At 47.3% G+C, this 21,751-nt stretch overlaps 1 protein-coding gene across 3 annotated transcripts in view; it reads right to left on the bottom strand.

Moving 5' to 3' along the window:
- The window catches only part of UBR2 (ubiquitin protein ligase E3 component n-recognin 2), a 2,523,611-nt gene that overhangs the window by 1,453,675 nt on the left and 1,048,185 nt on the right, over positions 1-21,751 (bottom strand). For all 3 annotated transcript variants that reach the window (XM_069608499.1, XM_069608498.1, XM_069608497.1), the window contains 2 exons: positions 16,185-16,237; positions 15,950-16,052 (listed from right to left, as the gene is read on the bottom strand). In XM_069608499.1, the coding sequence (XP_069464600.1) occupies positions 15,950-16,052; positions 16,185-16,237 (156 nt within the window). The remainder of the gene's footprint in view (positions 1-15,949; positions 16,053-16,184; positions 16,238-21,751) is intronic.

Here is a 21,751-nt window from a genome sequence, read left to right on the forward strand (position 1 = left end):
GGCTATCCGCAGTGCTTAGTTTGTAAAAAAATATGTGCCAGGGCCCAAATATTCTTGGCCCACTAATGCCGGCCCCAGGGGCGGTGGGTGCCGCCCGCAGTGTGGGCACCGGCGGCCCGGGCCGGTTCAGCGCTAGACCTAGATAGCCCACCACCAGCCCATCACACTGCTGTTTCTCCATGTCACATGTTTGGCGCTGCAGCAAATACTGGCACAGGCTAGAAGTGGGATGTATCGGGAAGGAGCACACATGGGTTAAGTATAATGCTTTGAATTTGGGAAACAATTGTTATGGTACCTTTATTTTCCATATCCTGAATGGAAAACTATAAGAATCAAAAGGCAAAATATCTATTTACCCACTTTATTTTCAGCACTTTAAGACACACACTATAAAAATAAGTTGTGCCATAAACTCACTTGGGTTTGGAGATTCGTCACAAACCTCCAGTGTGTTATGTATAGTTTTAAGAACATTCAACTAAGGACATCAAAGCAAACTTTACTTTTTAGCATATCAAGCTATTAGACATCATGGGTGTGAACACATTTTCAAAGGGTGCTTTATTGTGTTGCTTGCTTTAACTGTCAGAGATTTTCAGGGTGACTGGTGGTCTTTCAGTTGGAAATCCACCAACATGCATAAGAAAGGCGATGCTGCTGATGACAAGAGAAAGGTGTTGTTGAGTTAATTTACGGCACTGGCTGCAGAGTCAGGGACACAGCCTGTGTGTCTCAGGGGGGCTGGGACTCCGGGAAATGGGCAGTGCTTGCAGTGGAGTAACTTTGCTGAAAATGTTGGGGGGGTGGGGGGGACATGACAACTGAAAGAAAGGGACAGGTTGGAAGAAGGGCGAACGGTGGTTCTGAGGGAGAACACTAAACTTCTACACCACAAGAGCCCATTGCCGACGTTCTGTTAAAAACTTCATAAAACGGGTGGCTTATCTTTAAAATTCAATCCTAAAGATACTCCAGTCTTCTGAAACATAACAATACAGGTAGCCTTTAGAATTCACTGCATCGACAACAGTACAAAAGCCTGCGCCTCACCCACCCCCCTACCTAAAGAGGGCCTGCAAGCAGCCTGAAGGGAGCTGGTGTTTGATTATTGCCACCAGGGCATTGACTCAAACAAGCATAAAGCTATAATACAAAATGGATGCCTGCAAGATTTTAAAACAGCACATCAGGTTGCTTATTCTGATTTCATTAATTACTTGCAACAGTCTGACTCGTTCAAATTAAGGTATTTTCTCCTGTGTTCAATTGACCCCAAGAAGTAGCGTACCGAGCAGGAGGTCAGACCGGGACATTTGTCAGTGGGATGCCACTACCGCTCGGCACCTCAAAGTGGGTGCCCAACGGAAAAGGTGTCCAACTGGTAGGACAATGAGTGCCAAGCAATTCCTGCTCAGCACACTTATTGTCCTGGCAACAGGCCCCATATCCTTTCCGAACGGTACAGGTGTCCCGCTGCCAGGACAATATTCCAATTCGCTCCGGCAAGCAGAGGGTCATCACATTGCTCTATGCCAACAGAGCATTAGACTGTGAGCCACTAGTCAATGATGAGAGGGAGGGGGCGACTATTAGCAGGGACTTTTCTCCCTTTAGAAATGTGTATGGGAGGGAGTGATCAGAAGTGAGAAGGGTGCATAATGGTGCATTTTATTATGAAATAATGACTATGGCTTTAAAACCCAAGGGGGATTTGTGAGGCTCACGTTAATCTGCATGATGCTATTTTGACTTTGCATTCAGGATGGGGAGAATAAAACTAAAGCCATACTTTCATTCCTCAACATATTTCTATGACAATGTATGTTGGGTACAGTTAGTTTAATATGAAGGGCTGGCTTATTATGTAATGTGGTGTGTGTCCAAGGCAATGCCAGAAATAACTATTTAAGCACATGAAATGTAAAGCAAACCTTAATAAATATCTATATCAACTAAACTTGGGAAGATGTGCCGAGTTGCTTAAATCAGTTTCACCATTTAACCAAAGTGTGTGATCCTGGGCAATTTAATCACATTGGGCCTCATTACAAGTTTGCCGGTCCGGTAACAATGGTGCTGGTAAGCTACCAGCATCATGTTTACCGGACCGGCAAACTACGAGTTCTGCGTGCGGGAGCCTTTCCGCCCGCCAGGTCTGACCTGGCAGGCGGACCGGCACCCGTGAGCAGATCTCGACGGATGCACAGGCATCATTCATGAATGGTGCTGGTGCATCCGGCCTCCCCATTTCCCATGGAGTCCAATGGGACAAACGGGAATGGGGAGTAATAATTACCAGCACCCGGCAATGGGGATTTACCGGGTCTGCCAGGACTGTAATGCCCGGTAAGTCCCCACTGCCGGGTGCCTGTAAATTCATAACTTCAGCGGCAGCCGCGCCGGTACTTACCGGCACGGCTACCGCCAGGGTAACAATGACCCCCCCATTGTGTCTTATCTGAAGCTCTGTACATGATTCTGATTAGCTCATGTTAATATATCATGCTATTATAATAAAAACCCTAATGACTATAGAGTTGCTCCATATATAACAATAGTTCAATGTAGGTATTGTACACCACAAAGTTATTTGCTACTTGGCCTACTTATGGCAACTTATTCTAAAGCCACTTCCATGGTGCCTCGACGTATCAAAGACTAATGATGCTCTTTGCAATGTTCTTTTCTGTGAAGCCACTACTGTTGGTGCAATCCATATGCAAATTAGGAGTTTTCCATGGATTCTGCCCCACAGGGGCTGGATAGAGCTCTAAAAGACGGCTTTCCTGCATCTGCAAAGGTCCTGCAGTTTTATATTTATTTTCTGTAAAAATGCCATCTGCCACTTAGGTTTCCAAAAAAGTAGATTGGGACATGGTTGGGCGGTTTGGGGGTGTGAATGAAACTATTACACGCACTGCATTCCGAACCTCACCTCACCCCTCACTCGTGCAATGTTGGTTTCTCCCATGACACCAAATATGATTGTGCAAATGTGCCCCCTCACCAGGGTCAGCCCTCAGCCCAGCCCTCCAACAAATATACACGCAGCGGAGCTCAGCTTGGTATTATGTAATGAGATAGCGCAAGCCTGGCTGGGCACCTCAGCCAGGCTCAAGCTGTCCCATTACATGATCAATAAATGCAGCGGGCAAAATGTGGCCCCCGGCCATCCCACCAAAAGATGGGGGGGGACAAAAAGGTATGCCACAAAAATTCAGGGGGGGGGGGACCTGTCACCCCCAAACCCCCCTATAATTACACCCATGAGTGCTAGATCATCCGAGCCAAGCAGATAGATTTGCCTCGGAAGAAACACAATGTTCCAACAGGGCCATGTTCCTGATCCTTTGAACTGTTAAGGGCACGGAAGCCCCGCCTGGCCTCAGCCCGGTCAGCTCAATGATGTTGCGTGCCTGGTGCCAATCCCAAGACATTACTCAACCTCAGCGATTCATTTGCCATCTGTCACACTTGTAGGAATTTTCAAGGAGCAAGGTTGCCGTAGTTAGAAAACGCAACCTTTACAGACACATTTGCTAACATTTTGTTGCACCAGCAGCCTAACCATAGCCATCAACAAAAAAACTAACGTTTGCTGAGATAGGAGGGACTGTGGTGCAAAGTTGCACTGTGGCACTTCACCTCACACTCATTTGGTTGGTCCCAGAAGTGTAACTGGTTGATGTATGTCTCCCCCGCATGAATGGTGTATACGTTTGAAAAATCAAGTGGAGAGGCCAGCACTGGGGAAATCGTAAAGTGGAAGCTACAGGATTAATCACGGTGACCCGCTGTGGCCGCAAAGCGGTGTTTAGCAGCCTGTTGTGCTTTCCCTAGCACTTACTTGATAGGGCCCCCCTAGATTTACCGTTGAAGTCACACCGGTCATCGGAAGGACTTGACTAAAACTGTTCATTTCGGGGTGGTGGGACAGGGCCATGGTCACCCACCCAATTTCAAACTCAAGGGCAAGTTGCAACTACCACTAATTAAATGCTCTTGGTTTTATGGTAAAATCATACCATGTCATACCTACTAAACCACAGCTATTGGTGAGAACTTCTTTCTTAAAATTCTCAAGAAAGCATCACAAAGACAAGTCCAGGCTTGTATTTCTATGTGTATTTCATTAATATTTATGAGGTGCTTTTGCCAAAGCGCAATACACACATCAAGTAAAGAAATGTTACAACATGGTAGAGAATGAAGTCGCGACCAGAAACACTGGTGTACAGGCGCGTCATAAATGGCATACAATATCTCCGAGAGAAATAATATTTTAGGTGTGGGAGAGGAGAAAAACTGTTTTTGGATGAGTGCAAACACAGGGAGTGAAGAGTATCAAAGTTTGGGGCTGAGAAGAGAAATGAAAGAAATCAGGAGGAAGCACTAGTGAGGAGATGTATGGATTGATTTACTAAGCGCTTTTCAATAGGATTGTGCTATTGAAAAATGGGTAAATCAGGCCGGTAGTGATTGAGAGAGGTCAGCTGGCGAATAAATATAACCTGCTTGGTTCTGTTTATGGTATTGGGGCAGCATTTCTGGCAAAAGAAATAAACTTGTTCACTTGTGTTCCTTTGGTCCCTGAAGGTAGAGGGAGCCCTTACATAATTTTGTATTATGATCAGCCTTTTAAATTGTGTAGTGCACCTGTGCGCATGAAATTTCACACTCATTCCCTTCCTCAAGCCCAGCCCTGGTCCCTCCCACCTCCTGCCGCCCTCCCCTCATTGGTCCTGCTTCCCTTTTAACACACCCTCCCAGGTCAGCTAGTGGCTAAGGGCCCAAGGCAAAGGGCGGCTCCTGAAGTAGCGGCTCCAGTCAGTGTCTGCAAGTGGCAGCAGGGGAGGCCAGGGGCCAGCCGTTAACATTCACCAAACCCTAACCGCTACTTCCCCCTACTTAAGTGGCACTCTTCCATGTAATCAGCGTGCCCTCCCACCTAGATAGTCCCACGCGCTAAGCCAAAGAGAAACCTACAGCGCCCCACAACTACAGCCAACAAGCAGTGGCTGCAAAGTCACCCCACCCAAACCAGCAGTTGCAACAGGCCACAGTCATACGAAACCTAGAACTCTCAAATCTGTGTGTTCTCATGTTCTAAACCGCATTGTGAAACTAAGGCCTCTCTCCCACTATACAGGGTCCCCATTCTAGGTGTGTTCGCCTGTACAGAAAATGTACTGTAAAGCTCAGGGCTCTCTCCCACTGTTTGTTTATATATCGCACCCAACCCTCAGGTATCTGTGTGCATTACAACGTTACATAAGAGATACATAGCAGAGGTAAGCATGTACAGGAACTTATTTTCTATACATAACAGATATATAAAAAAAAGGCAGGTTAATGAATTAGTTATACATCTTTGGGAGAAGAGCCATAATTTACCATTTTTTTCCTAGGACAGTTTAGATCTTAGGTCAACAGGCAGGGCGTTCCAAAGTTTGGCTGCAAGCACGGGAAAGCTACTTCTGCCTGCTTTCTGTAGCTTATATCTTGGAATTTTGAGGCAATGCAAGTGTCCGAGCCACCCTCTGCACTGCCAGCCTCCTTTACCGTCATTCGACCAATGAAGCGAGTGTCAGTTGCTATTTTGCTTCCACTTTCATCAGACCTCCCAGCCCTGCTCCTGACTCTCCCTCTAATTCTGCGCTTGCTAACCTGCACCTCTCCATCTCTAACACCCTCGACATCCTTGCCCCGGTCATGAGGATCCACCTGAAACCTGCCTCCAAATGCAATGGCTGGTACCGACTCCGTTCTGGCATCTATGAAACGCAAATATAGAGTTGCTGAACGGAAGTGACAGACCTCGGGTTCATCTTCTGACAAACTGGCCTGTCGCCTGCTCCAAAGGCAATATCACATTTCTATTCACTCTAAGAAGAGGGCCACATACAAGCCTGCATCTCTGGGGCCTTCCTTCCTTCCTTCCTTCCTTCCTTCCTTCCTTCCTTCCTTCCTTCCGACACACTGCCTCCCATTTCACCTCTAAAACTCAGCATCATCCTGTCTTCACTCTCTACCACCCCCATTGCCATTCCCGCTCCCGCAGTCCTGCATGCCTTGGCTCTCCACCCTCTGCACTCTCCTCCCTCCTGCCATAACAACTGATGAGTTTTGTAAAGTTGTCCGCTCATCCAAACAGGTACTCGCCTGCTCTTCTAGAACCATTAAGGAGAACAACTCCTCTCTCGCCCCAGCTTTTGACTATTTCTGTAACCACTCTTTCACCACTGGTTCTTTCCCCTCAAGCACTCCCTTGTGCACTCTCTCCTAAAAAAGCAGTCTGCTGGCTAACTATCGCCCATCTCCACCACCTCCATCCCCGGTAAACTCCTGGAGAAGGTGGCCCTTCCCCAACTGACCCTTCATACCAAACTAGTTTGTTGCGTCCACGACAGACAATCTGAAATGCAGGCATCCAGAGGCACAGAAACTGCTCTCCTGAACACCTGTGAAGACATGCTTGCAAATCTTGACTAATTCTACTGCTGTTTTCATTCTCCTCGATCTTTCCTCTGCCTTTGACACCGTCAACCATTCCATCCCCTTAAATAAAGGCTCCGAGAACATCAGCATCACGGACCGGGCACTGGATTGGCTGACCTCTTCTCCCACTCACCGCCCCTCCCAGTTGCAGCTGGGCTCTTTCTCCTCCACCACTTCTCTCTCTACATGCAGTGACCCCCAAGGCTCTATCCTATTGCCATGGTTCTTTAATATCGATCTCGCCACTCTTGTTCAACTGATCTCCTTTTCTCCTCATTTCCAGTGTTATGCTGATGACACAACTTTCCTTCCAACTTCCCTCTTCCACTTACTCTTCCTCCTCTCCCATTCCATATTGTCTGTCCACTATTCATGCATGGTGTGCGGCTAAAGACCTCAGTCTTCATGCCAGTAAGACTGAGAACCTTTCAATCAGGACTTCTGCGCCCTGTTTTCCGCCTACCCTCTGGCCGCCCTCCTTGGGCCCTCTACCTTAACCATCCCGTGAGGCCAAAAAACTTGGGGTCATCTTAGACTCCTCTCGCTTTCACCCCTCACATCTTGGACCTTGCCAAGAAGTCCCACTTCCAGCTTCACCTCCTTAGACGCATTCTCCCTTTCCTCACCTTTGCCCAGAAGCTCAATGTTTCCAGTGCTCTGGTCCTCTCTAGGCTAGACTATTGCAATAGCCTCTTCCTCACTCTCCCCCTTTCCTCCCTACGCCCTCTTCAGCTAATCCAGAATAGGGCTGCAAGACTTATCCTTGGCCTCAAGCCCAGGGACCGTATCTCTCCAATGGCTCCCAGTAGCCATATTAAAGACCCTCTGTATCATCTTTCTTCGGCCTGGGACCATGCCATCTCCAACCCCCTACATACTTCCCTACCAGAGCCCTCCACTCCTCTAATTCCAACTGTCTGCACGTCAAACGGTTCTCCAAGCAGAAAGTGGGGGGGCAGGTCCCTCTTTGGCTGGGGTCTCTCTTTGGCTGGGGCCTCTCTTTGGAATAGCCTCCCTGCCCTTCTCAGACATGAGCCATACCTCCTTAAATTATGCAAACTTCTCAAAACTCTGATTTTCTCTACCTCTTTCCCTTCCTTGCTAGTCACACCTCTGCTGCTGAGACTGCCGGCCTGGACATTTATGAATCTCACAGGGTACCAGGCCCCTGTCCAGTCGACACCAGTACACCCCCACACCTCCCTGACTGCACTGCCCTAGCGGGCCCCCTACCCAGAAGCTGTGCATCCCCCACCCTTGGGGTTCCTCCGCCCTCGCACTTAGCCAGTGGCCTCCTCCCCATGGCACCCCCTAGCACTTCCCTCCCGGGCTCTCATCACCACTTGCCCATACCTTGTCCCCCCTCCCCTATCTCCTGCACTGCACTGCACTTGCACATCTTAATGCCACAAGACCTAGTAAGACCACAACTGTAGATTTACCATCTTTTGGTATTATTTACTCCCCTTGTGCCATTCCAATTTTGCCTTGTGGTGCCTAGAAACACTATTTTGTTGTATAGGCGCTTAATAAATGCTCAATAAGACATGCATTACTTACCGTAATAGCATTTGATGATTGTATCTGCTTAGATTCACATGCTGTGCATATGGTCCGACATCAGTGGTAACTGCGGAGTATTGCATCTTGTCTTTCGGGGACCGAAAGGGGACGTCGGCATAGGCGTGTCTTTAACACTATCCCTATTGTGACTTGTGGTGTACCCAAAATCCCTCTCATGCCGAGATCCCTCCGATTGTATTTTTTCTGCCATGAGTGAGCCCAAGGCTATTGTGAGTGAGTTCATGAAGAGAGACAGTAGTAAGACGTCTATGTTTCTTCCACCCAGAGCAGAGAGGTAGGGAGGGCGCATGTGAATAAAAGCAGATACAATCATCAGAAATGCTATTACGGTAAGTAATGCATGTCTTCTGATGCTTGTTAATCTGCTTAGAATCACATGCTGTGCATAGACTAGCGAGCAGTATCCGGAGTTGGAGGTGGGTTGTGAGAAGGAACAGTAGAGAAAATATGTCTTAGTACTGCTTGTCCCACATGAGAATCAGACCTAGAATGAGTGTCTAGACAATAGTGTTTTGTAAAGGTGTGTACAGAACTCCAGGTTGCCGCTTTGCAAATGGTCTCTAGGGGAACATTTGCAATGAATGCAATGGACGCCCCAGTGCCCCAAGTAGAATCTGCTCTAGGCTTGAAGGGCAGTGCTCTCTTTGCAAGAGAGAAACATAGTGTGATGCATTTGACAATCCACCTTGAGATAGCTGATTTAGAGATAGGATTCCCCTCTCTACCAGCTGCTACTGAAACGAAAAATTGGTTTGTTTTTCTCAGTGGTTTCGTTCTTTCCAGGTAGAACATGACTGCCCTGCGCACATCTAGTGTGTGTAGGCTTCTTTCGGCCATGCTAGTGGGATACTGGAAAAGGTAGGTAGTTCACATGGAACTTCAAGATGAATTTAGGCACGAATCTGGGATGAGTGCGCAGAACTACCTTATCCCTGTGGACTGTAACAAAGGGGTCTAGAACAGCAAGGGCCTCTAGTTTGCTAACCCTTCTGATAGAAGTGATAGCCACTAGGAAGGCCGAAGTAAGGTCTTTTAGACTTGCTTTATGCATTGGCTCAAAGGGAGATCCCATGAGCCTGGTTAAAACCACATTTAGATCCCATCCAGGAGCTGGGTGAGAAATGGGAGGATAAATCCTCTTAACCCCTTCCATAAAGGCCTTAATCACTGGTATCTTCCACCATGACACCTTTTGTTGTGTTGTGGTGTAGGCTGAAAGAGCAGCCAGATGAACCTTTAGGAAATTGAAGACCAACCCTGTGTCCAACAAATGGGTTAGGTACAGCAAAATGTGTGTGGGTGAGCAATCGATAGGATTGACGCCCTTGGTATTACACCAGATGGCAAAACGTTTCCATTTGCTGGAATAGCAATAATGGGTGTTAGGTTTTCTAGCTTCCCTGAGAATGTCCATGCACCTCTGAGGGAGCTGTAGGTGTCCAAACTCTATGACCTCAGGAGCCAGGCTGCTAACTTCAGAGTTTGTGGTCATGGGTGTAGGGTCTCCCCCTGTCCTGAGACAACATGTTGTACGGGCAGGGTAGTTTTACTGGTGGGGAGAGGGACATGTCCATTAGATGAGTGAACCAGGGTTGGCGAGCCCATATGGGGGCCACCAGCATCATGGTAATTGATTCCTGGAGCATCGTGTGCACCATCTTGTTCAGAAGGGGAGTCGGGGGTGGGGGGGGGGGAAGCGTAGACAAATTTCCCTGACCATGTTATCCAGAGACCATTCCCCTTGGGGCGGTTCTGCGGGTACCTGGAGGCGTAGTCTTGGCATTGGGCGTTCTCCTGAGTCGCGAACAGGTCGATCTCTGGGAAGCCCCATTCTGCGAAGACGTTGGACACCATGTCTTCGTGCAGACGCCATTCGTATTCTATGGGCAGAGGGAAATCTCTGCTGAGCACGTCTGCCAGAAGATTGAGTTCCCCTGGAACATGTTGGGACAACAGAAACGTCTTGTGTTTGAGAGCCCACCTCCAAATGTTTTGGGACAGCTTGGATAGACTTGGAGAGTGAGTGCCCCAGTTTGTTCAGGTAATACATGGCTGCAGTGCTGTCTGTTAGAATCGGCACTGTCGTCCCTTGTAATTGCATCTGAAAAGCCTTTAATGCCTTGAACACCTCTAATAGCTCCAGTAAATTTATATGGTTGGACGCTACTTGTGGAGACCACACTCCATGCGCTGTATGCTGAAGCAGGTGAGCACCCCACCCTGTGAGAGATGGGTCGGTCGTGAGAGTGGCTTCCACTGCAGGGGTGGTGAAGGTTTTGCCCTTCAAGAGGTTTTCCCTCGACCACCACTGCAGAGCGATAACGAGGGCTGGCGAGACAGCTACCAGATCTTCCCATTGTCCGGTGGCCTGACACCACTGGCTGTTGAGCCACTCTTGCATGGGACACATGCGCAGCCGGGCGTGGGGAACCAAGTATATGCATGGCGCCATCATTCCTAGCAAACGCATGGCTTTGCAAACTGCATCTCCTGACTGGCTACATATTGAGGGATCTGAAATATCATTTTCTGAACCATCTTGTTAGAGGGGAAGACGAGGCAGTCTTTCGTCTGGATTAGAGCTCCCAGAAATGGTTTTATTTGACTGGGGACTAGACTGGATTTTTTCTCATTGATAGAGAAACCCAGACTGAAGAGAAGGTCTACGGTCCTTTGGGTGTTAAAAAAACATGTGTCGTACGAGTCCCCTGTTATGAGCCAGTCGTTGAGGTAAGGGTAAACCGGGACGGATAGTCTGCGCAGGTGTGCTACTGCCAGGACCTTTGTAAACACCGTTGGCGCTGAGGCAATGCCGAAGGGGAGCACCTTGAATTGATAATGCCTGTGCTCTATCATGAACCTTAGATATTTCCTGTACGCTGGCAACATTGAAATATGAAAGTATGCATCTTTCATGACCAATGTTGCCATGCAGTCCCCCTGTTTCAACAGTGGGATCCCCTCCCGTAGCGTTACCATGCAAAACGTTTGAGGTTTTATGAACTTGTTCGCTGGGCGCAGGTCTAGAACAGGGCGCATGGTGAGGTCCCTTTTTGGGTACAAGGAAGTACACTGAATAAATACCCTTGTTTACCTGAAGAATAGGGACGCCTTCTATGGCGTCCTTTCCCAGCAGCGCTTCCACCTCTTGATTCATGATCTCCAGATGGTTCGGTGAGAGGTGTCGTTTGCCCGGTGGTCTGAACTGTGGAGGTCGGGCGAATTCCACGCAGTACCCGTGGGCGACCGTCTTTAACCCACTGGTCTGAAGTTATCCCCTCCCATGCCGCGAGGAAAGATGTTAAGCACCCTGCGACCGAGGGGACATGGATCTGATAGTCATTTCTGACCAGAGGCTGCGGCTCCTCTAGGATTGGGGCCTCTACCTCTGGCTTTGCCACGTCGCTGAACCCTTGGTGGGTAGTATGCAGGGCTTCCTGATGTTTGTCCAGCATTAAAGTTTCCCGTGCTATAGTTGTTCTGACTTGCATGGGACTGCCCTCGAAAGGACCGAAGAGAATTATCTCCCCTTTGGGGGGAAGGTTTTTGAGTAATCTGTTGCAGGAACTTAAGAGTCTCATGCTCTTTTTTGGCCGTTTCCAGGGCCTCATCGACTGTCTTTCCGAAGAGGTTAGTTTCTTCAATGGGTTTGTTGATGAGAGCGGCTTGTGTCTCAGGCTTGAAACCTGAGCTACAAAGCCAAGTGTGCTGCTTAAGTAAAGTGCCCTGGGGCCATAGACCTGCCTGCTGTCTCAGCAGTGTCCAGAGTGTTCTTTATTACATTCTGGTTTACTTGCCTGCCTTTGGCCACAATGGTGAGAAGCCTGGACCTCGCGGGTTCTGGGACTTCCTGGAGACCTTCCTGTACTAGGGTCCATTGAGCGTCTGCATAACTCGCCAGTAGCGTAGTGTTTTATTCGCTAAGCGTGTGGTATATGCAGCAGCCGAGGTAACCCGCTTAAGGCATACAACCTCTTGGATTCTTTATCCGGAGGCGCCTCCCCCGTAGCAAGGGGTACTCCTGCCCGTTTCCGGGTGGTAGTCACTACCAGGGAGTCGGGGGTGGCGTGCCCTTTAATGTATAGAGGGTCCGAAGGAGCTGGCCAAAATAGCTTTTCCACTCTTGGGTTCACTGCCCGGGTCTGAGCTGGCGACACCAGGGAGGGGGCAATCTTCTTTTAACAGAATTAAGGAGGGGAATGGCCTGGCTTGAGGGTGGGAGGGGGCGGTTCTCCTTGAGAATGTCCTCCACAAAGTCCTGCACGGGTACCGCTTCTTGAGTAGTGAATTTGAAGTGATCTGCTGCCTTCCTTAAATGGCATTGAAGGCCATTTGGTCTTCTAGAGGCGAGGCCTGACGAGCTGAGGTGGACAGAGGAGAATCCAGGCACAGAACATCAGTTTCCTGATCTAGTTGGGGGAGCGTCCATGGGTCCGTCTCCACTTGCTGGGTTTCTTCCCAATTGTCTGTGGCATCCGCCTGGTCCTCATTGTAGCCCTGCAGGAAGGAAGGTTCTTCATCTTCACTGTAAATGTCCTGATAAGTGTCCATCTGGACAATGTCTTCATGATGGACGGGGACCGAAGGCTGATCTTCTTGGAAACGTGAAGCCGATTTAAGATTAGGTTCTCCACAAGATCTTTTCGGGGAAGGATGTTCAGAAAAATTTATAATTTTTTCAAGACGATCCATGCACCCTTCAAATTTCTCCCATGTCCACTTAGAGGAATCAGAAGGCCCTACGGGTGGAAAAACTACATCTCCCGCCCCTTGGCACTGAAATTTGTCACTCAGGGTGTTGGAAAGAGGCTCCCGACTGTCCTCGTAGGTCTCGCGAGAATCGGGGCGCCATGGCGTATCTATAGATTTACCTGCGGCCTGTCCAATGTTTTTCGACGGAGTAGGTATCAGCCCAACCGCCGAAGTGATTCTTGCGATACTGTGTTCAATCACCGCCGAATCGTCGTGAGTTAGTGGGTCCGAAGGTCTATCGGTAGACTTACTGCCTACCGCGGCGTTAGAGGGCCTAGCAGTACGGTTCTCGCCTTAAGGCCTATTCGTAGATTTTGGGCCTACCGGGCCTCTAGGGACCGTTGGAGCGTCGAAAGTCTGCGCTTCGACGTGCAAACCTGATTTAGGGGTAGGGCCCTTGTTTGTTTTGGAATTCCCAGTCACAAAACACTGCTGCGGATGCTGGGAAGGCTGCTGATCTGAACGATCAGAGGAATCGCCGACATTTTCCACAGCCCTGCTGGCGCTTTCACCTTTTTCGACATACCCATCGAAATAGGTGGAGGGGTTGTGTGTTTAGTGTGATGCATTCTTTGTACGCCCCAGTCGCCGGGTGTTGTCCCTGAAGCGAGACTAGCGTCAGGCCTTCAAGGGTCGGGGACGGGCCTGGCAGACCTAGAAGTGTCCGCCTCGAGGTCTATAACAGCCGCAATGGATGTTTGGTCATCGGAGGTGCCCCCGTCACTTTTGGCGGGTACCGTACGTGGCCCACCTCTTTACACTGCGCTCCTTAAGGGTCATAGGCCGAAGGAGTTTACAGGCCGCACACCGCTTCTGGTCGTGCTCTAAGGGGAGACAAGAATTACACGTTCTGTGCTCGTCCTTCCACGGGTATCTGACCCTACACTTGGGGCAGAACCTAAATGGAGTCCTTTCCATAACGAAAAGTGTAAACAAAGATGACCAGACTTCGAGGGCAAAGAGGGGGAAAGAGGAAAGACATAACGAAGATATGGCCACCCGACCCCACACTCCCTACTGTGAAGGCCGGCCAGAGCGCCCGGCCACGTGGATGCTTCAGCTGCCAGATCTTAGGCGCCGAAATCCACTGCCATAGACAAATCCCCTGAAGTCTTTGTCGAAGTTGTTCCTGCCGTCGAAGTGACTTAAAGGGGGGGAACAACCGACAAGTCGGTTTAAGATAAACAATGTCTCTTATGTAAGAGCTCCGCTATAGTGCGACCAGTTATCTGGGCGGAAAAAAAAACAATCTGAGGGACCTCGGCGCATGAGGGATTTTGGGTACACTAGACGTTACGATAGGGATAGTATTACAGACCCACCTATGCCGACGTCCCCTTTCAGTCCCCGAAAGACCAGATGTAATACTCCGCGGTTACCACTGGATGTCGGACCATATGCACAGCATGTGATTCTATAAGCAGATTAACAAGCATCAGAAATACATTTTTTGTACTCCCAGCCGCTTAGAACCAAATATGTCCTAGCCCCCAGGGCAGAAGGACGCGGAGCCGTAGTGGCGGTTATTGCTAGTTTTATTCTTTTTTTTTTAATGATAGGTTCACAGGTTCCCCAGCGGAGTGGTCGAGCCACCTTGTGCAATTCTCCCTCTCCACTCCAACTGTCCTCGCACGATCCGGGGCTCCTCACGCATTGCCAAGGGCCAGCCTGGCGCCACACTGGAACGCTTTTGCCTTACCGAGCAGCACCCAGCATACCCCTCGGGAGAGCACAGGGTGTGTGATTGGTCAGAGAGGCGGCTTTGCACCGTCTCAGTCCCAGTCACCACATTACTATCTACACTGGAAATGCTTCAGATATGTGTTAGAAGAGGTTATTTGGGTAAGTAACTTTTCCATACAAAGAATCTCTTCGGAAGCTGTCAAAAAGGTACTAGGGGTTAGTAGTTTGATGTAAACAGGTTTTTGTGAAAGCAATAGTATGCTAGACGAAGGGTTTAACCAATGTTGGTTTTTATACAGAGGAATAATTCCACAGATTTCGTGCTCATAATCAATTGCTAGAAAGAGGTTCAGTATTCTCATCCTTCTCTGTTCTATTTATATCACTGTACCCCTTGCTCTTTCACACAAACATGAGCAACAGCACTACAGTTGGAACGTTCGGAAAACAGATTAGAATACACTGCACCTTCACAAATGAATGAGTGAAGAAAATCATATTACTGGATTAAATTAAAATGCAGAAAAAGAGATCAAAAGACTACCAATAGTGAAGGCTTCGGACTCTAAAAGTGGGAAAAAACCACAGAACAGGTTCTCATGCCATGTTCTTTCTAGAGAGGGGCATCTGCTACCTTTTTTGTATTAGACTACCAATAGTGTTTAACAATTTGATACAAGTAGCAACTATCAGGGCGTGCTGGATTCTAGTACCTTTCAATCACCCAGTCCATGTATTAACACAAAGGAGAAAGGATCCATGTACTGTTTACCATAAGCATGTTTCCCTATCTCTCCCTAAAAGAAATACTTTACTGGCCCTTGGTGATGCGTTTGTACCTAGGTAGCAGTCAGGTGCCGCCTATCTAGCAAAAGGGGATACAAGGAGAAGCTGTCCCTAACTATTGTTTTTCATAAGCAATCAATTTGGCCATAGACAGCTATAATAGACATATATTTAAAATGCAAAACTATGTCTGAGAAGAGTCCCAGTGATTTATGACCCAACTTAGTGCAATGTTGAAAAAGTGCAACCACCTTGTTGAAATAATCTAAAGCAGGCTCTATTTATCAAAAGAAATTATGCTATTAAAAAAATAAAAAATAAATGAGGCCCTCATTGTCAAGAACACATGTTTGTATGGGGTTAAAAAAACAATGTCTCCCCTCTGAAATAGAGAAACTTCAAAAGACTATCAAAGTTTAACAATTTGATGCAAAATGTTTCATTTGTCTACAAAACGAATGCTGACTTAAGTGGACATTTTTCCCCAAGAAAGAACAGAGGAACAAGTCACATTGTGAAGAACTAATAATATTGCCCGGTATTGCTGCCTATTGAACTGAACACAAACTTGGCATAACGGAATGGCAATATCATGCAATCAAAAAAGCCAGGCTTAGAAAGGGTAACACGTAGTGTTTATTACCTTTGATTGTTCAGCTCTTGAATAATGAGAGAAATACAGGTTAAACTCCTTTGCACATTCAGGTTTAAGTTCATACAGCCCTCTGCCTGTTAATCCAGGTTTTCTACAAGAAATAATATATTTAGCTGATAATAGCAACTATTAAAAAGTGTTTGATCTGAAAATAAAAAATGTTAAACAAAAATAAAAAAAATAAAAGTGTTTGAATAAAATAAATGCAATGAAGTAAACCTACTTAAATGCGGCCACAGCTTCAATCACAGTTTCCATTCCAGTCTCCTTATTCTCCTGCATGGAGCAATAATACAACATTATTGCAATAATATATTTATAACAGCAATATCCTTGCAAAGCAAACTAAGTACATTGAAGGCAATATTAATTCACAGTAAGAGGCAGGAGATTCTGAAACCATTCCAGAATGACAGTCTAGCATATTTGCTTATTTGTTGAATTACTTGTATAAATATTTGTGCTAAGTACATCAGTAACAGAATAACCCAACAAGGGTCCAATCTTTTCCCACCTATCAAAACATCTGGTGAGGTCAATATAAATAGTATTTTGCAATGAGCTTTTCTTATACCCTCTTTCCCATTCTCACCCCACCCAAAAAGGGACATGCTTCGAGATGTCACATTCCAGTGACCAATATTAATACTCTTTTACTGTGTGTGTATTTAAGAAAACACACTACAAAACCAAAGTTTCTATAATGCCTCAAGTCCTTTTGTAGATCACACTGATCTTGTGGGACCACTTTGCTCTTAGGGTCTCAGATGCAGGGGAATTAGACTCGGTAGGTTGAGACAGATTGTTAAACTGTGCGACGCATGAACCGTACTAAATGTCTGTATTGTACAATTTACTGCATGTACGCCATTGTATGTGGCAAACATGTTCCACAACAGTGAGCTACAATGGGTTTAAGTCCTCGATTCATGAAAAAGCTACAATCAGTCCTCATGCTAATAAAACTGAACTCCAATGAATTAACTCTTTCACTTTGCATTCCATTAGTAATACCAAAGGCCCCTTATGCAAGCCATTCTTAATGTGACCTTAACCTCTGACCAAAACCCCACCAAAAGAGTAGTATGCCCCAACCCCTACTTACCACGCACATCTGCAAACAGGCATCTCATCTTTGCAGGGTGATCCTTTGTATCCTCACATAAACATGCTGTCTTGTTATATTCAAGCTCTTGGCTGTAATGTGCGACATGTATTATATGGCAGAAGGAAGACCTCTGGCATTTGTTAAAAAGTCTGCCATTTTTTGAAGTGCATACTGTTAAGAAAGATTTTTTTTTTCACCCTTCCCTGCATAGATTTCTATGGGAGCCCCCATTCTTTTTGCTTGTTTCGAGAACACTCATGATGTTTGAGGTAAGTAAAAGATTCTACTTTACTTCCCCTGTCTGTTTTGCTCATTCCTAAGGGGAAACTGACTAGTCCCCAAGACTCAATAATGAGAGACTATGTCTCTCTTTATGTATTCTTGTACTCTTACAACTGTGCACATCATCTTACTGTGAAGTGCAGTTAGGATACTTTTTATCCTTATCTCTTATTATATAATGCTTTCTGGTTAATTTTCATGTGTGCCTCGGACAAGCTGGTTGGAGCTGTAATATTTTTACAATTTCGGTGCCATTTTACTCGTGGACCTTTGCAGGTCACACAAATGGCTACTAAAGCTGGTTAGCACCATAAGATAGCCGTGCCACTAGGTCTTTTGCTTGTTCTTTAGCCACCTTCCAGCCTTCTCAGGTCAGGAAATAGTTTATATGGACACCCCTTTCCCAGGGAAAGCTGTGCCCTTCACAGGCTAAGGGGCGTTGTGTGTGAGCCAGAGAAGGGGGCTGTGACTGTGTAATCCCAGTCCACAACTCTGGTGCCAGAAAGTCGGTTGCTGGGTACATGTGATGACCAGTGGCTACCAATTACTGGATAGCCACTGGCTGTTTGAATGGTGTAGATCCTTACCATTGGTGGGCTGGGTCCCAGTCTGAATCTTGGATAAAGGGAGGGCTCTTGCAACTGTTTATCAGATCACGGTTGGGACAAAGACTTATACAAAGAAGAGAAGCCCGCTATCGACCCAATGATGTCCCCTTCAGCTGACCAGCATTGACTCTAGTGTTGTCCAGGTGAAGCGCTACTTCTCAGACCTGATCTTAAGAAGGCCTTTGTTTGTGCTTCAACATCTGGACCGGTGGGACCAACCAGTCTCTACCCAAGCTCGAGGATCTGTGCCTGCTCAGTCTTCGGAAGCGTCCCTGGAACAACCAAGGGACTGACCGCACTGCAGCCATCTCCATTCTGAACACAGCCTTGGAACTGGATCTTTGCAAGACTTCAGCTCGTACCACAAGTTGCCTGCACCTGCATTTTCAGCTGTCTCACTCCAAGAGACGGTGTGCTCCTGTGCTCGCCACCTGAAGATCACCTGTTGCTGCCTGAATATGGTGACTATTGTTGCAACAATCCTTCCATCCTGTGAGGTGTCCTGGGGGGTGGGGAGGGTCTTCATCGTTCCTCATGTGTATCTTCCAATGGTAGCTGTCTTGAACAGATTCCTGTGCACTATGACCGACCAAAACGAAATCCAGACGTCTAAAATTATGTCTGCACACCCACGGCCCTGGGCCTTCCTTGACCGGACCACAAGTAGCCGATTGAGTTCCAAACAGATGCGGGAACACCTGCAGTTAACATACCTGTTTCGGGCCCACGACTTAGTCTACCATAGGGCTACTTTAGGAATAAAGTCCCGGCCCTAAACTCACTATTGCCTGACCTTTGGTGGTGAAACCTGGTTTAAGGATCCTTCCCTCGGCCTATTTTAGTGTGAAGGATTGAGCTGAGAACTTACCTGAACTTCTCTTGAACTATTATCCAACTTAGGAACTTTTCCTATAAGAACGTACATGAAGTAGTATGTGCTTTGGTACTGTTGACATTTGGGCACAATGCCTCAAACCATCTTAGGGTTGAACTTGATAAGAATTAGGGAAGCGGTTTGTGTTGACTCTAAAGAGCTCGGCCTGTTTCACTCCATAAGAATGCTCATCAGTGTTACATTGGTAATTCATATGCAATTCTATTTCTTCCAAGGGTGGATGAGCATGTATTTCACAATGATTTTGTGTGACAATGCATACCTGTCATTTTTATATGCTTAGTGTGGAAACAAGTCCAAATTAATATTTGTATGTTTATATATCTACTGTCTACCTGTATTTACTGGTGTTACTCTGCGTGGACACATTGGAGCCCTAGACCACTCACACACTTCCTGAGATGAAGCCTAGACTGCTCTGCCATCTCACCTTGATTGGGTTTGGCTAAACTCAGTGACTTTCCTGCTCACGAGAATAGCGTGGACTCCCAAAATCCTCTACCCAGAGCCGATTTTTTATATCTATTTTAAAACATACATTTTCCAGTTTGCTTACAGTTAGCATTAGGGCCGTTCCAGTTCCACGTGGCATAGCTAAAAGCAATACAATCGCTAGGTATTACAAATGCTGGAAATTATTTACCTCTCGTTTGTAGGCTGGAAGAAACTGGTTAGCCCGACATCAACACCACCACCAAGAACTACTTTGACACGCAATGCACACCGACATCATGCACACATACCTATCTGGCAATGTTTTGGAATGTAATTGGACAAATCTAGAAGACACCTACACATCATGGGTCTTCTGGGAGAAACGTTATAAGGTGGCACTTTTATTTAACTCCTAAATTGCACTGAGGGGACTGTGTCGGTTTGTACTTATGTGCAAAAGTTCCCATCTGTACAACTTTGGCCATATCCAAAGTGGAATGGAAATGCAGAGTAAAATAAAGGAGAAAGCACATTCACTCTTCAAATTTCTTATCAGTTTTAGTAAAAGTGTAAATGCCGTTGCAAATTACGCATTTACAGCATTTACAAGGACGTCATATGGGAATCCATTGGGGTTCTGCCAGCATGAGAAAATATGCTAGCGGAAAAAGTTTGAGTTACTTACCTCGAACTATTGTTCTTCAGCATGGGTCTGGCCTGGATTCACATGCTCATGAATATTCCCTGTCAGGCTGGGAATCCTCGGTAAAAGAAAAGGTTCACTTTCAATTTAAAAATGTGTCCTCTAAATAAATCACATTCCTCTGGTCATACTGCCCCATCCAATGACAGTCCTCTCCCTAAACTCCACCCCCGGTGGACATCTTCAGATTTGTTATGCACGTAAAGTGGCAGTATGAACCAAGAAGAGCCACAAAGGGGACGGCAGGAGGGGTCGCGTGTGAATCCATGCCAGTCCCATGCTGGAGAACAATAGTTAAAGGTAAGTAACTTAAACCTTCTCCAGCATGGGGTCTCGCCTGGATTCACATGCTCATGAACAACAATTACACAGAAGTACACACACAAAGCCAGGGGAGATGGAAAGGCTCAACAGAAGCAATAAACTCTCACCTCAGGAACAGACTCGCCTCAAACAAACAGTTTGCATAGAACCACTTGGCCGACTCTGCAGTAGAACCTTCGTGAATCGTAAAGGTGTGCGCGGACCTCCAGGTCATAGCCCTGCAGATGTCGAGCAGGGACACACCAGAGAAAAATGCAGTTGTTGCTGCGGTGGCTCAAATGAATGGGCTCTTGGCCGTCCCGACAGTGGCCTGCTAGCTAGTCGATGACAGTACATTATGCAGCCACCTGGAGATAGAAGTCTTCAACAAGGCCTTTCCTTGAATTACAGGTCCAAAGTCTCGCAAAAATTCTTCATACGTCCCACGTAGATCTTCAAGGCACAAGCAACGTCCAGCGAACGCAAGGCACAATCCACTGGCGACGAAGGATTTGGGAAGAAGACAAGTAACCTCAAAAGTTTGTTGAGGTGGAACTCCAACTGCACCTTTGGCATAAAAGTGTGTATGCAGTACCACCATTGAAGCGTGGAAAGACAAGTAAGGCTGCTTGCAAGAACGGCATGAATCTCCCTCACCGGCCTGGCCGGAGTGATGGCCACGAGGAAAGACTATTTCCACAAGAGAAACTTGATCTGATGCATAGGTTCGAAGGCCGCTCCCATGAGTTTAGTCAGCACAAGATTGAGCTACAAGTTGGGGCCGGTGCCCTCAAAGGTGGGAAAGTACTGAAGAGACCCTTGAGAAACTCCTCGACGAGCCTGAGAGACCACATAGAAGGTCTGCCCCGGGACCTGGTGTACCTGGATATGGCAGCGAGATGCACCTTGATAGAGGAATGAGCCAGTCCCGCTTTGGCCAAGGGAAGAAAGTATAGTAGAAGTTTCGGAGTCCGGCACCACATGGTCAGTAGCACTTCAACATTGACAAGGCTCTCGTCCAGGCCAGGATACCCTTACATTGTGTGGGTAAAGCAGAACCTTCAAATTCTAGGGCTGCTGGAGCCATGCCCTCAGGTTCAGGGACTCTGGGTCGTGATGCAGAATCACCCTCCCCTTCTCTGGTGAGAAGGTCCGGGGACAGCAGGAGCAGCCGGCTGGACGGGGCCACTGACCGACATAGAAGGTCCAGATACCAGATTTGCCTCAGCCACGCCGGGGCGACGACTATCGTCCTGCAGTAGCACTCTGTGTGTTGTTCACACGTAAGAGGAGTGGGAATGGCGGGAAGGCGTACAGGAACAGTTCCTCGGTTGAGGGAATCTGCTGGCGAACTACTGACACTTGGTGTTTGCCGCCGTCACGAAGAGGCTGGCCCATTTGCCGAACAGAAAATCCATCTGGTCGTGGCAAAGTTCCCACTCGTGGCAAGAACGCA

The sequence above is a fragment of the Ambystoma mexicanum genome, chromosome 4q (genome assembly GCF_040938575.1).
Source record: "Ambystoma mexicanum isolate Mex_15411 chromosome 4q, UKY_AmexF1_1, whole genome shotgun sequence".
Taxonomy (NCBI): Eukaryota; Metazoa; Chordata; class Amphibia; order Caudata; family Ambystomatidae; genus Ambystoma; species Ambystoma mexicanum.